A 20,387-nucleotide genomic window follows, 5' to 3' on the forward strand; every position below is an offset into this window, starting at 1 on the left:
CAGTTTTGACATGAAGATGTCTATGCATTTTTACAAAGCATGTTTAGCAAGCTAAACAGCTAGTTCTGGCCTGTCCCAGTCCAAAGCTTCTGTGCTGGCAGTGCAAAAACCCAGCGCTTCAAGCCGGCTTCTAGTTGTAACTGCTAGCTGCACGGCTAACTGAGCTAATTTGCTAATGGCAGCAGGTAGCTGTTGCTCGGGTCATATGCTGCCTCCCATTTGTTGAAAATGAAATAAACAGGTGGTCAGTGAAACAAAGTAGGTAAAAAAATATGATCAAAGGAAGGCAGAAATGAATTAAAGAAAAGAAAGAACAATCAATCAATCATGAAAAACATTAGACACAGACTTATTAAACTGGGGTGTGTTTTGGTGCAGTGGAGAAAACGTGACCTGGAGTGCCCTCCCAGTGGAGAAAACATGATAAAGTGCCCTCTAGGCTGTTCTTCCAGTACCTTTTCTGAGTGCTGGTGCCCTTTTTATTGTCCGGACCCTGCCCCTGAGTCTGCCACTAACTCAAGCAATGTATTCAGGTATGGGTTTCCCAGAGAAAACATTACATGCTAATCCAGTGGCACACACACACACACACACACATAATTATTCGGCTGTTAACTCAAGACTCCCTTTATGTGACTGTGAAGTGTGTGTTTGACTCCACAGGATGGCGACCAGGATAAATTGCGGAAGGAACAAACTGTACTTTTGCTGTGTGCTGTTGACTTAATACTGTTAAGGGACAAACGCTCTTGCAATATACTCCCAGAAATGAGATGCAACTGTGTCACGCTATAATGGGACAAGAGGATAGCAAAGCAGAATACCTGCCAAGGGATATTTATACTGTTTGTGTGATCAAATGCTGCTGATAATTAGATTTAGAAATCAGTTAATGCTGAAGGGAAATGCAATTGTTCTCCTTTTTATCTGAGATGGGTACTAGCTTTCCTTAAATATTTATTTATGTTGCATTTATACACAGCTTGGACTTGGATATGGTCTCTGGTTTTATTGGATGTTTGTGTGCGTGTGTGTGTATGCTCGCTTGCTAAAGCTTATTAACTTATCAACTTCAGTGAGTCAGAATTGTGTCTAGGTAAGAAGTCCCTAGGGGGAATTATCCATTCACTACAACTTTGGACTGTGAAATATTGATATTGCGGCAGCTCAGCCTTATTCGTCACTCTTAATTCAAACCCAACGCTCGCTATATGCTTTCATGAAAGTGTGGAATCATCTAATCCTTGCCTCGGAAACAATGTTCCCAAACGTACCTGCAAAAAGGGACTGTGGCAGCTTTGAAAAACTGCACCGCCAAGCCTTATCCTCAACAGTGGCGTTTGAGTAAGGAGTTGTGCTGTGTATCCGGATGCACTCTGAAAAGGAAAAAAAAAACAAAGCGCTCTTTTCTCCTCTGCACAGTGGAAGTACTCAGGAGATTCATGTTGAAGACAGATAGACAGAGGCTTGTGTTGAGGATGGGGACAGCGTCGTTTTGTAGGCGGGATGGGGAGGAAGATATGCAAAAGAGAAAAGGGACAAATGAGGTGCGAGATGGAGGTTTGCTTGAGTTTGTGTGTGCAGACCACAGATAAAAGAGAAAGAAAAGAGAGGGAGAAGGCGTCCTACATTTATAGGGAAAAACACACCCTAAAACACTTTTACGAGACACAGTTATTGGCGATGATTCTTACATTTCTGGGTCATTTCTGTTGTTTTGTTATGTAATTTCATCTCGTTCTTGCAGATAATTGGCCAAATATAAACAACAAGCTGCAGACAGCAGGGCTGCAAGAGAGCTTAATGGGAGTACACGTCTCAAACAGACAGAAACATCAGTAACGAATGTCAAGACTGCTTTTATTACAATTTGGCGCCGATGCGAGACAACCTTACAGGGATGAATCTGTCATAAAGAGGCAGCAGAAGCAGCCAGGGCATCTGAAATAGAAGCCTTCTTTGATGAGTTTGATGCAGACACAGTTTTTTTAGCCAACACTATTTGTTCTCCCTCCAGTCTGCATTTTCAGTGACAGGACAGCTTCTTTTCATCTTCATGTGTGCAGCGTACGAAACAGGCTGGAGGGAGTTGGGCACACCGCGCCCACAGAACCACACACTAGAACACACAAACTGATATCTACGAGTGGCTGAGGGTGGGTTTTTCCTTTAAGGAGGAAGAAAAAAGGCATGGGGAGCTGATTATGGGAGGGGAAGATAACACCAGCAGGGCGAGTGGAGGAGCGCTTCCTCCCAGAGGTGGCTCTGAGCTTCCTCCTGTTCGCATATGAGCTTTAGTTAGTGAGCACTCTCACCTGCAGCTGCTACTGTGACAGGACCACACAAACACAGCTCATCTCTCATCTCTTTCATGCTCTCACACACTAATGGTGGACCAGCCCCTCCTACCTGCCTCGGCCCTCCCACGAGACGATATGGACTGAACTATTTTTGAACCAATTAAGTGGATCCTGCAGCTGGAACAATACGTAATCAGAGCAAGGATCCCTCTTTTTTATTTTTTGGACGATGGATGCTTTGAGAGATCAGGATGAAGGATTTGGGATTTTGTGGGGATTTGGGCTGAAACGCTGCAGTGATGTGATTTTGTTGTTGTTTTCTATTTGTGATATTTTACTTATGTCGACATTAAGAATGGTCTTTTCAGTGAAAGCTGGACATCCCGCCTCCTCTGCTTTCCTTGAGTTTTTCTTCTCAGTCTGAGCTTTTTCTCTGAACCCACAATGTTTGTCAGGATCTTCATTCCCAAGAAGCACCGGGAGCGTTTTGACGAGGTGGTTTCCCAGAGCCTGATGAGCCGGCTCAAAGGGCGGAGCTTCAGTGACCCCAGCCGTAACCACCTCCGCCGCAGCCGGAGCGAGGATCACCCCGAACGCCTCCTGGTCTCCACCCGCGCCAGTTCAGTGCCACGCACCCACGCAGAGGAAGGCGTGGCCCCCCCAGCCCGTGGCATGCGCAAGACCACCTCGCTCATAGCTGGGCACTCCAGCGGCACCACCACCAACTGCAGGTCTGTGTTAAGTGTCATCACAGATGTGTATTTGACATGATTTTCTTCTCTCCTCCTGTCTATTTTAGTTCCTGACACAGCTTTTATTTCCCATCAGCTCATCATTTTTAGCTTTGAAAGAAAACACCTTTACTTGAAAATAACATTTGTCAGATCAAATTTATAACCCCCCCACACACACACACACTGTGACAGGTCTGCCCGTGATAGCCCGGGATTGACTGCATGTAATTTAAGATGAGTAGGAGTGAAAAATAGATCCCTCTCTGGGTACGCCAATGGAGCATAAACCTATTTAGAAAGTCATGGCTGTCCTGTGGCTCAATTCATATGAAATGATGTTGCCTCCTGTTGTGTTTTTATGAAGCAATGACAGGCAAAATGAATTAAAAGATATAAAAAAAACAACATGTAAACAACATGATTACAAATATTATAAACAACATCTCTTCAAACTGCAGGAAAAAAGACCCCAAAGAAACTGTTAATCTCCTCTGTGGCGCTGGCTGATGAGGATGTCTGTCTGTTATGGCTCCCTCGGGATTTACTGTCCATATTTAAGTAGGGTTGTTAATGCAGGATGTGAATTTAAAGTAGTCTGCTGAATATGGAAGTGGAAATCTGCAGGAGGTCACAGTCAGGCTCAGTTTCTTTCAGGGCAGGAAGAGAAACATATTAGTTTAAAATTATTTTATTTGTCTCATTGCAGAAAACATTTTGGGACAGATTTTTGAGCACCATGTGCAGCGAGCCGTCGAGATGAATGCATTTTACTACCCTTACTTACACTTGCTTTGTGTCCACTATGTTTAACAGAGCCTCTTTGTTTATTTATTCTAGATTAAGTCTAGACAATTCATATTAATTTGAGTCACATTTGCGTAATTTTTATACTTCTTAGTTTTTGTCAAAATGTTTTCTCTCTTTAAAGTCACATTATGTAACTTTTTCACCTTAAGATAATAGCTTCGAAATCATGTTGATGGTACTGTGTCTTGTAATAGGGTGAACGGCGTCTGTCTCAGCCACTCCGCCCCTTATCTCTTGTTTCTGCACGATATACATAATATTGTTATGACGTAATGAGCTTTGTTTGCAGTGAGCACCTACATGATGTCACCTAGATGTATTTTTAGATTGTTGAGTCTTGCATTAGTCTATTTTCAAACAACAAAATGATAGTAAACTCTATGGTAAACCAAGTCTTATTTAACTGTAGGAAATCATAAACACAACCTAATGCAGCAATGACCTGAGATAGGGCTGGGTATTTTTACCTGCTTTCCTTTAACTTCGTATGTCATCTTGTTATTTGTTCATCTTGTCATTGACAAAAGCTCCTATTTGTCTCTTCAGGACGGTCAGAGTGTGTAAGGGCAACATGAGTTTTGGGTTCACTCTTAGAGGCCATGCTCCAGTGTGGATTGACTCTGTCATCCCCGGTAAGTTAAAAGTGCGTTTATCTGTGTGTAAATAATCGATCCGTTGTCGTATATGAGTGGTTATAGTTATTACATTTTTATAACACTGCTATTACATTAACCAGAGTAATAACACTTTAAAGTATCTCTACAAAGCTTCCAAACTCCACCACTGAGGTCCTCCTCTAGTTAAAAGATGTGATTTTCTTCTTGTTCCGACAGTTGAGTATTTAAGTTTCACTGTGTAGAATGACATACCTGCAGAGTTTGACGCTAGTAGGCTGTTTTTTCATGTTCATTGCTGAAAGTGTACATTTTCTCTGTATTCACTGAAAATCATTTTCAGGATTTTAATGTGATAATTATACTTTTTTCAACAAAATCCATGTAATACATTCAGTACATTAAAGAATTTGTCAAATCAGATGTCTTTTACTCTGTCTGCAGGAAGCCCAGCAGACAAGGCAGGTCTGAAGCCAGGAGACCGTATCCTGTTTCTTAATGGACTGGACATGAGGTGGAGCTCTCGCTCGCATTAACTTTACAAATTCTGTCAAATTTGTGCCCAAACTCTGCATTAAAACATGCTTTTTCTAAACTGAATCAATACAAAAGGATTCAGATTTCAAGTAAACATAAATATTGTAATACATTTTCCCCTGCTGAAGATGTTTTGCTGTTTGAAGAGCTAACACAGTTGTTGCTGGGATTGAGAATCTCATTTCAGATGGGTTTGATAGAAAAGCAGCAGTTTAAAGGAAAAAGCTAAAAGAAATAAAAAAGATGAGGCCCTCAGAGAATGCAAAATGTTTTTAAGCTACAGTGTATGTAATGCGCCCTGCGGAGTACAGAAGGCTCTTCATAAGTTGTTTGACACATCAATAATGCAAAATGTCTGATTACTACATAGTAGAACTTAAACTTTTAGAGTTTTTTTCTTTGTGTGTGTGTGTGTGTGTGTGTGTGTGTGTTCATTTGTCTCCATGCAAATCATGTGTCTACCTGTAGGACCTCCTCCCATGAGAAGGTGGTGTCTATGCTCCAGGGCAGTGGTGCAATGCCCACTCTGGTGGTAGAAGATGGTCCACCGACTTTAACTCTAGCAGAGCAGGAGCTTGCAGGGGGCGGTGGTCCCACAGAACGTGCCCGCTCACCTGTGCTCAGCTCACTGCAGTGGGTGGCAGAAATTCTGCCCCCCAGCATCCGGGTTCAAGGCCGGACCTTCGGACAACAGCTGGAGCACCTGCTGACAATCCAGGAGAGGTACACCATCTGCAAGGCTCTGGAGAACTTCTTCCAGCACAGGTGAGAAAAGGAAAAAGGGGGAGTCGGGTAAGAGAGACTGGATATGAAGTGATATGCAAACCAGACAAAATAATTGTTATATTTTGTACAAGCAACACGACACAGTAAGATATGACACCATACAACACGATACAGTTCGATATGATACAATACAATACAGTACAATGCGATACGATACGATACGATTCAGTGATATCGTTTCACACTGACTGTGGTTTACCAACAGCATAGACTGAAGTATAATTCTTTACCCTGTTGTGTTTAACCGGTAGAACTGTAAATTCTGTTGGAGGGCAGAAGTTGGTATTCTCTGATTAGATCATGCAGTATTTTTAGTTTTCACTCTCCTCACATTGAGTAAATGTAACTCTGTCTCCAATAATTTGTGTCCCAACTTTGACCTGCCAGGCAATCTCTCACACCTTGCCTTTTTTTCCATGGCTTCAGGAATGTTGACACTCTGATCGTGGACGTGTTCCCGGTGCTGGATACTCCAGCCAAACAGGTGATCTGGCAGTTTGTTTACCAGCTGCTGACGTATGAGGAGCAGGAACACTGCCAGAGCAAGATCTCACGCTTCCTCGGATACAAAGCGCCAGGTATGTTCAAACACTTGTCCTTTTCCAACTCTTTTGATTTTTCTCCCTTTTTAAGGTCTTTATGTGTGTATGAATGAAAGCGGGAATGTGTGTGAAATGAACGCTGTCATGGGGGAATAAATTCACCGGCTCAGATCGACTCAGATGCTGAAGCCCTTCATACACCTTTGCCTCTTCCTCTGCATTGCCGATATGTGTGTGTGTTCCAGTTCCACCACCACCACCTCCTCCTCCCCCTCCTCCGGAGCCCGAGGTTGCCCCCGAGCCCCACCGGCGTAGCAGCTCCATGAGGGTGACAGGGACCACGTACAGGAGCAGTGTGAGGGGACGTAGCTCTGATGACCTGGTCATTGGCACACACTTGGGCATGGGTACAGATCTTCATTATTTTCATTATCATCATCAGAGGCTGCAGTAACACTATGACCACCATGATTCTTATCAACACCACCATTACTAATCTCAGCATTCACCTTATCCTGCCATTTTAATTTTATAGCACTGTTTGCTTTTGTTTGCAGCTGTAATTCATGGTAGTTTTGTTAATGCTGTACATAAGATTTCATATAATAAGTAATGGATTGACATGTAGACAAAATCACTTGGTTCACTCCTCCATTATTGTTCCAAAGATAGCGTGATCGCTGCTAAGTGGAGCTCGGCCCAAATCAGCCCAAGCCCTCATCCTAAAAAGCGGGCCAGAGTTGGCTCCTTTTTAGCCCTCTGGTGTCAGACAACAACCAAATGTGCTCATCTACAGTCAGCTAACATGGCTACCTGGGTTGTAATCGCTCGTACTAATGGGTGTATTGACCTAGGCCTCCGGGCAGAGCCAGTGCTGGAGACAGGGATGAGGTTGGCTCCGGGAGAGAGACAGTCAGGAGATGGTACTTCCCTTCCCGAGACTCCCAACAACCTCACCAACGTATGTAGCGAAGTCCATCCTCACGGGAATCAGCTTAGAACTCATCATCATTAGGGCAAGAGGTCTTACTCTGGTTTCTCTTTCACCATACAAGCTGTCAGCAGTGTACGCTGAACTGGAGAACATGTATTCATCCAAGAGATCCAAGTCTCTGAAGAGTCGTCCCCCTCCTGCCCCTGAGAGTTTGCTGGATTTGGAGCCTCCCTCGCGCACAGCCTCCCCTACAATACATGCTAATACAGGTAGCTGAAAGTATACATTTACACTAAATTCATAGCAGCTGGAATTAGCTGATATACTGTATATAATGACTAGTGTGAGTGAGTGAGTGAGTGTGTGTGCGTGTGTGTGTGTGAGAAAGAGAGAGAGAGGGGGATAACAAAATGTTAGAAACGTAGCGCAGTGCTAAATTATAAATCCCAAGGCAGCCAACCCATTTCTGACTCAACCAAATATCCTTGAATTTTAGTTTGACAGAATTCTTGATAATTCGTGCTGTACATAAATACAGAGCATGGAATGCAGAGCTTCAAAACAACCAACTGCTCTCAGTCTGTGATCGCTTTTAAGTTTTGTTAAATCTGGACCTGAGTAAGAAGGGTCAGAGCTGGCATCACACATGTGGGGGAGGAATCCACTGACACCTTGATATCGAGCAATTCTTAATGTGTTGCCATCTTTAACTTAATTGGGCCCATTGTTTGTCTCTCTGCAAGACTGACCTGGCAGTATAAAAGGGGCACATGACATTGCATACTAAACCAGAAGTGACGTTCCTCACATTTTCCCACTGACAGTGGGATACACAAGTAGACACCTTTTACAATAAACTCGATTCAGAGACACTTTTTGTCATTGTGTGACTGTTTTGTATTACATTTTGTTGTAATTTCTGACCTGTACATTTTTTTTTTAACAAAGTTGCTCAAAATACAAAAAATCTTTATTGAACCAAACTAGATTTTCCCTAACAATGGGTTACAGTCAGGTAGAAGGTCGTCATATGTAGTCCAGAAACACTGAAGCTCCTACGGAGGGTATGGAGATGGTGGAGGTGGAACTAGAAAACGCACAGTTAAAAACCCCTTGCAAGCAAAAATGTGTTTTCTGCAATGGTTCCTCTGGGAGACATGTCCGGTGTACCTTTGTACACAACCAAATTCTCTGAATGGGTAACTTTTCTTTTTTTTACATCGTGGAAGAAAAGCCTCTTCTACCTTACGTGGAACAGTTTGTTATATTTTGGTGTACTTTGTACTTTTGAGTGGAATGTGCGCAGATAATAAAAAAACAAAACAATATTGACTGGTTCATGAAAGACAAAGTATTTATGTAGTTCTTTCTGTCTGTACAAATACGGTTTGAGAAAACTTGACCACACCTTACTGAATATATCAACTTGACCAAGATTTTCATTGAGACTTCTTATTTGTTTTATTCTTTGTTCTATTTAAACTGAAAGTCAGCAGAGAGATATTTCTAAGAGGCATTGCATCTAAATGATGCTTCAGAAATTTACCTGTGTTTCTATAGCTGGACACTGTTTATCTCTTCCTTATTCCAGGTAGCCGTAAAGGTCCCCCTACATCCTGGCCAGAGCCTCTCCCCAGCCCCCCTCAGTCTCAGTTCTATCCGCCAGGGCTGACAAGCCAGACAAGTGGGGAGTCCAACCCCTACATCAGCTTGGACAGTCCCCCTCCTTCACCTCCAGAGCCCCCTGATTATCCCTCTAGTCCCCCTGCCCACCGCAACAACAAGCGGCGTTACACCTTCTCAAAACCACCCCGGTCAGAAGACACAGATCGCTTTCTGGATGCACTGAGCGAGCAGCTTGGACAAAGGGTGGCCATCGTTGATGACTTCCTGACCCCTGAGAACGACTATGAAGAGGTAGGTTCACAGGAATGCATGTGTTGCATGCATGTTATGTGAAATACCTCTGAATTCTCATTTAAAAAGATTATCTTATAATCTGACTACTGCTGATTATGTGTTCAGTTATCATGTAACTATAATTAGATGTTATTAGTTCTCATGTTAGGAGTATTATGATCTGAATCATTACCTTTATATGTCTGCATGCTGCACCTGACCGATTATTTTATTACTTGAAATGGTAGGTTAACTAACATCACCTGAAGCGAAATTTCATATCAAGGTTATCTAAAAAACTAGTTTCCAACATACAGCCAATTCTTTGTCATCTTACTGAGACAGCCTGTACTCTTTGTATCCTTTCATGTAGTGCTAGCGGGGTAATTCCCCATGGTACAGCACTGATCCCCAGTGGTACTCTAATGTAAGCCCTGCGTAAAATAGGACAGACCTTTAAACACACAGAATGGGTACAGAACATACAGAACAAAATGAGTGAAACTAGGTTAAGAGAGGAGTCTTTTGTGTAAAATACAAACCTCACTTAAGAGATGCAACATATTTATTTCCCTGTATATTCTACTTTATATGGTTTGTGTCCCTTCATGACGTTTGTGGTTGGGACTTCTATCTCTAGTCAGCAGTCAATATTACACTTCATAAACAGAACTGACAATGGAAGTCATCTCTGCAGATTGCTGCTGCAGTCAGGTTGATAAACAGGAGTGAAGATAAATCCCCTTTTCTAATCCCAAAAGATTAAAAGTAATCTCAGAGTTCTTCTCCCATCAGTAATTTCTTGCCCTGGATCAAAACAGAATCTGGTGTGACTGTGGGTGTTTGTACAAGAAGGTTCAGTTCATTGACTTTGTGTGTTACTAAAATTGGCTTCCTGTGGGAACACACCATTCAAGTTGTCATCAAAACCTGCACAGAAAGTGTTTTTGATCAATATGATTTATGTCTTAACCATTTTTATACTGCTTTTGTAATTAAATATGTTCAGGAGATCTTGTAGAACCTGTCCAGTTTTAATAGAACTTATATGTAATTGAAGATTTTGCATTTGTATAATAAACAAAGTAAAAAGAATCAACACATTTTTTATATGCTCATTTAGCCTGTCGTGTAAAGAATTGTAAAGTTCAGCTTTGGCATAATTTGGCTAATGAAGTGTAACTGGTGTTAATGCCAGGATATTGTGCAGATGGGCTTCCCAGATGAGGATGATGAGGACAATGAAGAGGATTTGGGGGTGGATGAAGATGAGAATGGTGGATTTGTTGCACCAGAGCTCAGCAGCCCGAGCGATGTGCAAAGCAGCAGTGGAGAAGAGAATGCCTCTTCCCTCACCTACTCTTCCTCATCCGACCACATCCCTCCGCCCCCGATGACACCGCCACCACCTCCGCCTGTACAGTTCAATGACCCACCTCCTCCCCCTCCACCACCTGCACAGACACAATCTCAGCACCAACAACAGCAGCAGCCAATCAGCTACACCCCTGAACACTCTCCAAGAGCATATGTGCCCATTCGGAGGAAATCTGGACCCCCTCCTCCACCTCCGCCCCGCAGTAATCCACCACCTAAACGACACTCTTTACATAAAGTGATGCCCTCAAGAGAGGACCTGCAGGTCCATGCTACCATACAGGAGCTAAAAGCCTATCAAGAACAGCAAGTCTACCAGGAAAGACACGCCTATGAGGAGCAACAAGCATATAAGGAGAGGCAGGTGTTTGAGGAGCAGAAAGCCTATGAAGAACAACAACTGTTCCAAGAGCAGCAGGCCTATCAGGAGAAACTTTTCAAAGAGAGACAAGCTTATGAAGAGCAGAAAGCCTATGAGGAGCAAAAAGCTTTTGAAGAGCAACAATTGTACCAGGAGCAACAAGCCTACCAAGAAAGACAAGCATATGAACAGCGCCAAGCTTACCAAGAACAAAAAGCATATGAGCAGCGTCAAGCTTACAAGGAGCAGAAAGCATTTGAGGAGCTTCAAGCCTACCAGGAGCAAAAAGCTTATGAGGAGCGTAAAGCTTATGAGGAGCAGAAAGCTTTTGAGGAGCGTCAAGCCTACGAGGAGCAACAAGCGTACCAAGAGCAACAGATGCACCAGATCTACCAGAGCCACCACTCGATGCCTAACCAGCCAACGCAGCAGAAAGCCCACTCACCACTGCCTCTCCAACAACTCCACCAGTCCTTACCCCCACTCCCCTCACCAGACTCCACCCATCACCATGCAAACCATCCTCTGTACATGATGCGCCAGGCACAACAGCAACAACAGGCCCACCAGAGTCATCTTAACCGACGACAGTCCCGTTCTGCCCCACCTCCTCACCAGCCATCACCCCAACCAACAGCCCACCCCAGCCAACAAGCTCAGTATTCTGAGGGCATCTACCAAAGCCACCAGGGCATGAGACCCCAGCCCCACCATTCTTCTGCGGAGATGCTCCACCAGATGCACCAAGCCCCAGCCCATCACTCCTCCACAGAGATGCTCCATCAGTTGCAACAAACCCAGGCTCACCATGCATCTGCAGATATGATCCAGCAGATGCAACAAGCCCACGCACATTACTCATCATCTGAAATGCTCCACCAAGTGCACAAAACCAAGGCCCATCATTCTTCAACAGAGGTTCTGCAACAAGCTCACCAGATGCAGCAAATGCAGCCCCACCACTCCTCAACCGAACTTCTCCACCAAGCTCACCAGATGCATCGGGGACAAGCGCACCATTCTTCAACTGAGCTGCTTCATCAAATTCACAAACCCCAGGCCCACCACTCCTCCACAGAACTGCTCCATCAAGCCCATCAAATGCATCAAACTAAGCCCCATCACTCCTCCACAGAGCTTCTGCATCAGGCCCAGCAAGAGCCTGCCTCCCTCCCAGTTCAGCTAAACCGGGACAGCCACTCCCACCAGAGCCGGAGAAGTCTAAAAGGTCATGGTCAGGGCCAAGTGTCATCACAAGGGAGACACCAGGAGCAGCAGAGCCACCAAACCCATCACCCCCAGCCCACCAAACCCTCTCCCCAAAGACCCCACTCTATACAGCAGACCCACCACCACTCCAGCACACCTCAGATCCACCACATCCATCATATGACCCCACAGCCCCCTCCACAGGACTACCAACACCAGATTCATGTCATCCACCCTCCCCAGCAACCCCACAGGCCTCAGCCTCTCCTCTCCACCTTTCAGCCTCTCCAGCCACACCAGACCACCCTCTCCACTTTCCAGCCTCTGCCCCAACACCATCAATCCCAGCACCAAGTCCAGTCCTCCACCCAAGCAACCCGTCCCCAGTCCCAGCCCTCACATCACCTGCTGCAGTCGCCACACCAACCACAAAGCCAGTCCCACCATAAACAGTCCCAGCCCCAGTCCCTCCCCCATTCACTATCTGACCCCTCAGAGCACCTGGAGCCCCCTCCGCCTCCACCTCTGCCCCCACCCTGCTCCCCTCCACCCTTGCCCAGAGCTAGGCTCTCCAGGATGGACTCCAACCACATGAGTGTGAAGAGGTTGCGCTGGGAGCAAGTGGAAAACTCAGAGGGGACTATCTGGGGACAGGTGAGCTGTGTGGGGCATGGGGAGCTTGGCCTCTAAAGGTGCAATGTGTACTTTATGGCCAGAATTTTAGTTTAAAATGTAAAAAAAAAAAAAATAATTATCAACAGAATTTGAGTATCAGTTTTTACATTATATCAAAGATGTCTTTATGTTGTATTGCAGAAATTGCCACCGAAGTTAGCATGCTAACCAGCAATGCACGGCCCACTCTGTCTCATAGTAATAATTTCTAACTGAACAGAAGATAGTAGTATAGTTTTCATAGTCTGGTAAATAAACCAAATCAGACTCAACATAAATAAATGTCTTCTCGTCCTGGGATTTAGACTCCTGATTGGAGCCTCTGTAAATCACCTCTGTACTGTGTCCCATGGCGCCAAATTGACCTCTGTTATTCTGCGTTCGCGCCTAGATTTACTGTACTAACTGGCTATCTATAGCTAATGTAGTTCTGGCCAAAGATAGTTACTGCAAAGAGTATAGTGAGCAGCAGTTGACGGTTACTCTGGTTATATGCTGCCTCCTAAATCTTTGAAGTGACAGGTGGCCTTATCTTACACATTGCACATTTAAAGTGTAACCCAGTCCAAATTGATAACAGTATAACAGTCATGAAAATGTAATTGATGTAGCCATACATTTCTTCCTTGATAGTTGGGAGCAAATTCAGACTATGACAAACTGCATGACATGGTGAAGTATCTGGATCTGGAGCTGCACTTTGGGACACAGAAGAGCTCCTGTGAGTACAAGTGGCTGTGCGCATAACTGCAGTGCTTTAAATGGAAACAACTAAAGATCATAAGCTAACATGTAAATAATTTCGGATTAATGTCCCATTCATGTCAGAAGTATATGGTAAATATATTGATCTTAAGCAGTTGGACAACAACGACACATACAGTTCAGTTCAGACATATTAGTCATATGTAGGTTAACACAGAGTCAATGACAGAATGAAGTGTGCTAGAAAAGAAAACAGGTCAGCTCAGCAGTAAGAGCCGCAGTCGCAAAAACAGCACTAGTCATATAAAGATAAAATGACAAGTTAAAAAAGAAAACTTTAAATAGAAATGGAATGAGATTAATAAAATATATGACTATATAAATATATTAAAACTAGAATAAGGATTGCATGAGGATTTGCATCATTATTCCTCAGCAGATCATTATCCGGGTTCTTGAGTTGGATTATTTAGTTCCTGGTCTTTTCCCTCAAATTTCTCTTATGCTAATTGTGGGAAGTTTATTCCGCAGCTGTAGTCCTTGTAATTTGCAAACTTTTTCCCCGTTTATTTCTCTTCCGTCTAATATGTACCTTCATAACATCCGAGCATTTTACTAACAATGGTCCCATTTTTAGTGCCTGCTCCAGAGCCAACCCCCCAACTAGAAACCTTCAAGAAGAAAGATGTGATTGAAATTCTCTCCCATAAGAAGGCCTACAATGCCTGTAAGTATATAAAGGCACATGGTAAATGTTGTTTTAAAACTTTGTCATTTATCCATGTCTTTTTTCTTAGTAGCTCAGATTTAGAGGCTCATTTATGCTTTGCAGTCGGGAATTGTAATCCCTCTTTATCTCCCTTTTAACCTGTAGCCATCCTGATAGCCCACCTGAAGCTGTCTCCTGGGGAGCTTCGTCAGGTGCTGATGAACATGTCCACTGACCGCCTGGAACCATCCCACATCAAACAACTGCTGCTGTATGCGCCTGATGCAGAGGAGGTGAAAAAGTACGAAGAGTACAGACAGGACCCCAGCAAACTCAGTGAGCCGGACCAGTTTGTGTTGCAGGTACAGTCTGTTGGTTTGCATGTTGCATGTTGCAAGTATTTTCATGAGTTACCTGAGTGTGTGTCATTGCCCATGTGCTGTATTTGTGTTTACCATCATGTGTGTCCTCCTTTAGATGTTATCCGTGCCAGAGTACAAAACCCGTCTGGAGAGTCTCCTCTTTAAGTGCTCTCTGCAGGAGAAGACGGAGGAGCTGAGAGGATCATACGACTGCCTCTACAAGGCTTCGCTGGAGCTGAAGACAAGCAAGAAGCTGGCTAAGATACTAGAGGTAGTCTACCCTGCTGTGTTAGTGGTGATGTGAAAGTGCTGCTTTGAGACACCTCAACAGACAACCTCCACCTGCACAGTGGGAGGAGGTGTTTATCCCTCAGCTAGAACAAGACATACAGCAAAAAGAGTTGCAATGGTTAGTTGATTAATCAATTAGTGGATTGAAAGACATCTAGACTGAAAATAAATTAATTGTTCCAGTCATTCTCCAAGCAAAAATACCCAACAGTTACTGGATCCAGCTTATTTAATGTGACGTCTTGCAGCTTTTCTATTGCATGTATGATAATAAATTAAGAATCTTTGGGTCCCTTGCGTCACTTTGGGCTCTGAGAAAGTGTGATAATGAAAGTTTTTCAATTAAAAAAAAAAGATTATAAATTAGTTGTTTGACATAGATACAGTTCTGCTTGCTGCGTCCTGTCTTCCCTCAGTTTGTGCTGGCGATGGGGAACTACCTGAATAACAGCCAGCCTAAAACCAACAAGACGACAGGCTTCAAGATCAACTTCCTTACAGAGGTACATCATACAGTACACTAACCAAATGTTTGTGTTTTCAAAGCAGTCTTTCTCATCATATGTTGCCTGTACAGTTAATAATGTCCTTGTGTCCTCTGCAGTTGAGCACAACTAAAACAGTGGATGGGAAGTCGACATTTCTTCATATTCTGGTTAAATCATTATGTCAACACTTTCCTGAGGTGTTGGATTTCTCCAAAGATTTAACCATGGTTCCTCTTGCATCCAAAGGTAGATACTGTCCTTCAATGTCTGTTCTGTATCTTAAAATCTTGTGTCTGAAATTTCTGTTTATCTTAAAACACATAGAGCTCTTATTCAAGATTTAGGTGTTACTGTTTAGTTTTACTCATGTTTATCTGTGATTTGAAGTCTTCTTTCCTTCTCCATTTACTTCCCTGTTACACACACACACACACACACACTGTTTATAGTAAACCAGAGGACTATCACGTCAGATCTCAACGACCTGCATACAACCATCCAGGACATACGCTCAGCCTGTCAAAAGATGCCTGCGACTGCTGAGGACCGCTTTGCTGTCGTCATGAGTGTATCCTTCACAAAACTGCTAAAGAGTGGCATGACATTAAGACGTAGACTATTTGAAAGACGAACCCATTGTAGTCGAAGAGATGATGAAACTTGTTGTCCCTTGACTCCAGCATGTGCAGAACTTCTTGGAAAACAGTCACCCAGCTGTTCAGTCTCTGGAGTCCCTGCAGCAGAGAGCAATGGAAGAATTCAGCAAAACTGCCTCTTATTTTGGAGAAGACGGCAAAGCCACCAACACCGAGGCCTTCTTTGGTATCTTTTCTGAGTTCATGGCCAAGTTTGAGGTGAGCAAGAAAGATTAAGACATTGATTTGTTTATAAGAAAAACTCCTGTTGGCAACGCATCCTTTGTGGTTCCTTTTCAGCCTGCCCTCAATCTATTTAAATAATGGTTTAAAAACGCCTTCATTTTCTCTTGATGCACAACTTTAGTAGTTGCAGATAAACACTTGCACTGTGTCTGATGATTACCTCATTAGCTCCCTGAGTATACTCTGCCAATGTTTTGTTTTTTGAGAAAGACCAATGCAGTGTGTTTAGTAATGAGCACTGGCTGCATTTCATCAAAGATGTAGAGGAAAAGTCTGCAAGGCTGCGGAGTTAGTAATGAACTACATACAGGATCAGTATGATGACACTGAGTATTCAGCACTGTGCTGCACCCTGGCAGGCCTTCATGACTGAAAGGGCTTTTTTTCTCTCTAGGAAACCGGATCTAAATAAAAAAAAAAAATAATAATACTTTGAACCAATTCATTACAAAAAATAACAAACAGCAGCTCTGAATGAGCATAAAATTCAGATGTATGTATTATTCACATTCAGCTTTCTCAGGCACAAATTGTTTTTATTATTATTATCCACTTGTTTTAATAGTTGGGTCATGAACCCTGGAGTTAAAGGTGTACTCGTGTGTGGGGGTTCAAAAGCCACCAAATATATATTACATATACACTACCAGTCAAACGTTTGGACACACCTTCTCATTTAATTGTACTTTATTTTCATGACTATTTACATTGTAGATTCTCACTGAAGGTATAAGAACTATGAATGAACACATATGAAATTATATAATAAACAAAAAAGTGTGAAATAACTCAAAGCATGTTTTATATTTTAGATTCTTCAAAATAGCCACCCTTTGCTTTGATTACTGCTTTGCACATTCTTGGCATTCTCTCGATGAGCTTCATGAGGTAGTCACCTGAAATGGTTTTCTACTTTGAGGAATCTAAAATATGAAATATTTAAAGTTATTTCACACTTTTTTGTTTACTACATAATTCCGTATGTGTTCATTCATAGTTTTGATGCCCTCAGTGAGAATTTACAATGTAAATGAAAATAAAGAAAAACATTAAATGAGAAGGTGTGTCCAAACTTTTGACTGGGAGTGTATATTATACAAAAATATTGATACTTGGATACTTCTTCAATACCATGTTTAAATCCAAAATCCACATTCTCTGTCATTGTAAATGGTTAATTAATATTATTTGGTTGCTTTAGTTGACCTCTATCAAGTTTTGATTTATGTTAATGCACTTTTACAATTGTTCATAAATGATTTATAAAGCATTTCCTATTTGTTAACAGTGAAATAACTGTTTAACTTTGAATTTACCATTTATTAATGATGGTCATCATATCGTGTTACTAAATGTACACACAACATTACCGTACCTTCCACCAAAGCTATTTAAAACAGCAACATTATATATGTTGGCTTACAAACCATGTTGTTTCTTCACCACAGAGAGCTCTCAGTGAGTGGCAAGCAGCAGAAAGCCTGAAGAGCCCCCGAAGTCCACGAATGGCCTCCCCACTGGCCTGGTAACACACACACACACACACACACACACACACACACACACACACACACACACACACACACACACATATGACTATTATATACATGTACACACATGCACAATCGCACACATGAATGCACAGTTCTGAGCAAAAAAACAGGATTTTATGTATTAATGTGTTGTTGGTGAAATCAAGGAAGGGAGAAACTTTTACATCAAAGATGGACGATTTCACTTTATACAAGTGGTATTGTATCTACTGTACGTCTTTCAAAATCTAACAGAGTTTTCCTAAGTCTAAAACCTAAATTGCTTAGACGTCTTTACCTATTTGGACAATAGATACTCAGTAACTTCTCATAGTTTAAGTTTTCTTTCTTTAAACCTGAGTTCAGGTCTCCTCTGTAAGTGTGATATCACAGTTCTACAGTTAAAACCTTGTCATATATCTATGAATAAGACATAGATTTACAAGAATACATTTTATCCTGAAATAGATAGTTAATTAAAACCCATTCACATTGACACGGGGTTTGGAAGAAACCCCTGAAGCAGTTTTCCTGTTAGTTTACATGTGTATTTTTGTAAGTTGCCCACCACACTGAATGTAACATAAGTTCTTTACAGACTAAGTGTAGCTTATTTGGATTGTTTAATATATTGCATTGTCTCTGTCAGCTTTTGTTCCCAAATTCCTGCCATAGCAGTTACAGCCATATATTAGCTTTTTTTCTAAATGGTATTTCTCTTGTATGATACTTAACATCGAAGGCTACTACTTTGTATATACAAGACAGTGTCAGTGGGAAGTTGGCGCTTAATATTTGTTTTTATAAAAAGACAATTTAAACTGCTCTGAGGATCATTTCTAACTTGTCTGTGGTCATTAGCGCACTAATTACAGGAGGCAGGAGTGGGATTATGTGGAGCCAACAGCGGGCAGTGTGCAATATGTGAGGAGTGTTTAGCTGTGTGCCACTGTTCCATATTATACTCTTCAAACTGGAACAGAGATATCGTGTTTGTACTGTACAAAGGGTGGATGTAAAGATCACTGGTACAATATGTATAAAGCACTTTGTTATGTGTATGTATAACCCAAATATTTCTTTTATTGATTGTGTCAAAATGGACTGACGACCATGACAGCAAAGTCATTAAAGGGGCAGTTCCCCCCAAAATAAAAAATATGTATTTTCCTTTCACCTGAATTTCTTTTTTTTCCAATACATTTTTATTGTTTTAGTGTAACTGAATTTTGTATCCGCTGTGGAGATGTCTGCTTTATCTCAAACACAATGGAACTTTGATGGCCCACAGCCTGTAGTGCTCAAAGCAACAACAACAAAAAAGAAACAAAATACATTTGAAAAACTCGCCAGCAATGTCTCTCTCCAGAAACCAAAATAATCTGACGTCCTTGATGTGAGCAACATGAATATGCTCACAACAAGGTCTGTGGATTATCTTGAGTGATCAGGTCATTATTTCCACAAAGAGACATTTCTGTTGAGTCCTGCCTACTTCAAATATACTGATGAGAAAGCCGACATTTCTATGACGAGCCTTTTCCTAATCCCAGCACATCAAATACTGCAGCCTGGTCAGTGGCCTTAAGACTTTTAACTCTGTACTTACACCTCCAGCATAATTTCTTGCCGTTCTCAATCAGCGTAGTAGAATGAAGAGCAAGAAGTCGGTTAATGGTTGGGATTGCTGAGCTGGACACACGCAGGTGTTTCACGTCCTGTGTTGTTTGTGCCCAAACAAATAATTGTTTTGTTTTTATTGTCACATAAAGCACAATGTTTTCCTAAACCTAACCAAATAGTTTTGTTGCCTTAACCTAACAAAACGTCTAACTCCTGATGCCAGTAACAGTCTTAAACTTAAACGCGGAGTGTCATTGTTTGAAGCTTAAGGCCACTGACCAAGCTGTCGTATTTGATGAGTTGAGAGTGGCCAATATCTCCAGAACTCACACAAAAACAATCTAGAGGGATAAAAAGCCCTACAGGTAAGAGGAATGTATGTATTTTTAATTTTCAGGGGGTGAACTGTCCCTTTAAGTTTAATGTGGCTGATGCAGCATTTTACATCATTTTCAAACAGTTAATAATGCAGCAAACCAGCTTCTGAGACGTGCCAGTGCTGTGTAAAACATAAAGCTTAGTCTGCAAGAGATGTTTTATATGATAAGGAGAAATTATTACTATAAGAAATAACGTGTGCAGCTCTTAAAGAGTCAAAGCTGTTTTTTTTTTCCTGATGATTTAAGTTGATTTTTTTTTTTTTTTGCTGAAATGACAGAATGTAAACCTCTGAAGCATCGCTGTCCATTAAAAGGCCTATAAAGAGTTAAGTCTGTATTTTGTATTGTATCCTAACAACGCTGACGACTATAAAGAGTGTTATGAAATCTTCCCCTGCCTGGATGTCTGTGATTTATGATGGAGTTTTGTTGTCTTACAGAGAGGTACAACTCTTTATCTCCTAGTTTATTATTTACAGTACAAAGTAAATCACAGCTGCTGCCTTCATTTTTACTTGCTTCCGCAACTGTGTCTTTACAGCTGCTGCTGACACACTTGATGTCGCTGCAATTAATTTATCGACCCTGATGTGTCTTGTCAGGATATAAAAACACCCTCACTAATTTCGTATGTCTTTCAT

General features: G+C 42.1%; 1 protein-coding gene across 5 annotated transcripts in view; it reads left to right on the forward strand.

Moving 5' to 3' along the window:
* The window catches only part of grid2ipa (glutamate receptor, ionotropic, delta 2 (Grid2) interacting protein, a), a 31,084-nt gene extending 10,947 nt beyond the window's left edge, over positions 1-20,137 (forward strand). For 3 of the 5 annotated variants that reach the window (XM_030407351.1, XM_030407355.1, XM_030407354.1), the window contains 19 exons: positions 2,756-3,031; positions 4,388-4,473; positions 4,900-4,969; positions 5,461-5,757; positions 6,205-6,356; positions 6,566-6,727; positions 7,175-7,281; positions 7,376-7,523; positions 8,846-9,171; positions 10,352-12,754; positions 13,409-13,496; positions 14,118-14,207; positions 14,355-14,551; positions 14,667-14,822; positions 15,229-15,345; positions 15,447-15,576; positions 15,780-15,898; positions 16,020-16,184; positions 17,660-20,137. In XM_030407351.1, coding sequence (XP_030263211.1) covers positions 2,756-3,031; positions 4,388-4,473; positions 4,900-4,969; positions 5,461-5,757; positions 6,205-6,356; positions 6,566-6,727; positions 7,175-7,281; positions 7,376-7,523; positions 8,846-9,171; positions 10,352-12,754; positions 13,409-13,496; positions 14,118-14,207; positions 14,355-14,551; positions 14,667-14,822; positions 15,229-15,345; positions 15,447-15,576; positions 15,780-15,898; positions 16,020-16,184; positions 17,660-17,740 — 5,170 coding nt within the window. In that variant the 3' untranslated portion in view covers positions 17,741-20,137. The remainder of the gene's footprint in view (positions 1-2,755; positions 3,032-4,387; positions 4,474-4,899; positions 4,970-5,460; positions 5,758-6,204; positions 6,357-6,565; positions 6,728-7,174; positions 7,282-7,375; positions 7,524-8,845; positions 9,172-10,351; positions 12,755-13,408; positions 13,497-14,117; positions 14,208-14,354; positions 14,552-14,666; positions 14,823-15,228; positions 15,346-15,446; positions 15,577-15,779; positions 15,899-16,019; positions 16,185-17,659) is intronic. The other 2 variants (XM_030407353.1, XM_030407352.1) reach the window with 2 other exon arrangements.
* Positions 20,138-20,387: the final 250 nt, after the last annotated feature.

This window comes from Sparus aurata, chromosome 23 (assembly GCF_900880675.1).
Source record: "Sparus aurata chromosome 23, fSpaAur1.1, whole genome shotgun sequence".
In the NCBI taxonomy this organism is placed as follows: Eukaryota; Metazoa; Chordata; class Actinopteri; order Spariformes; family Sparidae; genus Sparus; species Sparus aurata.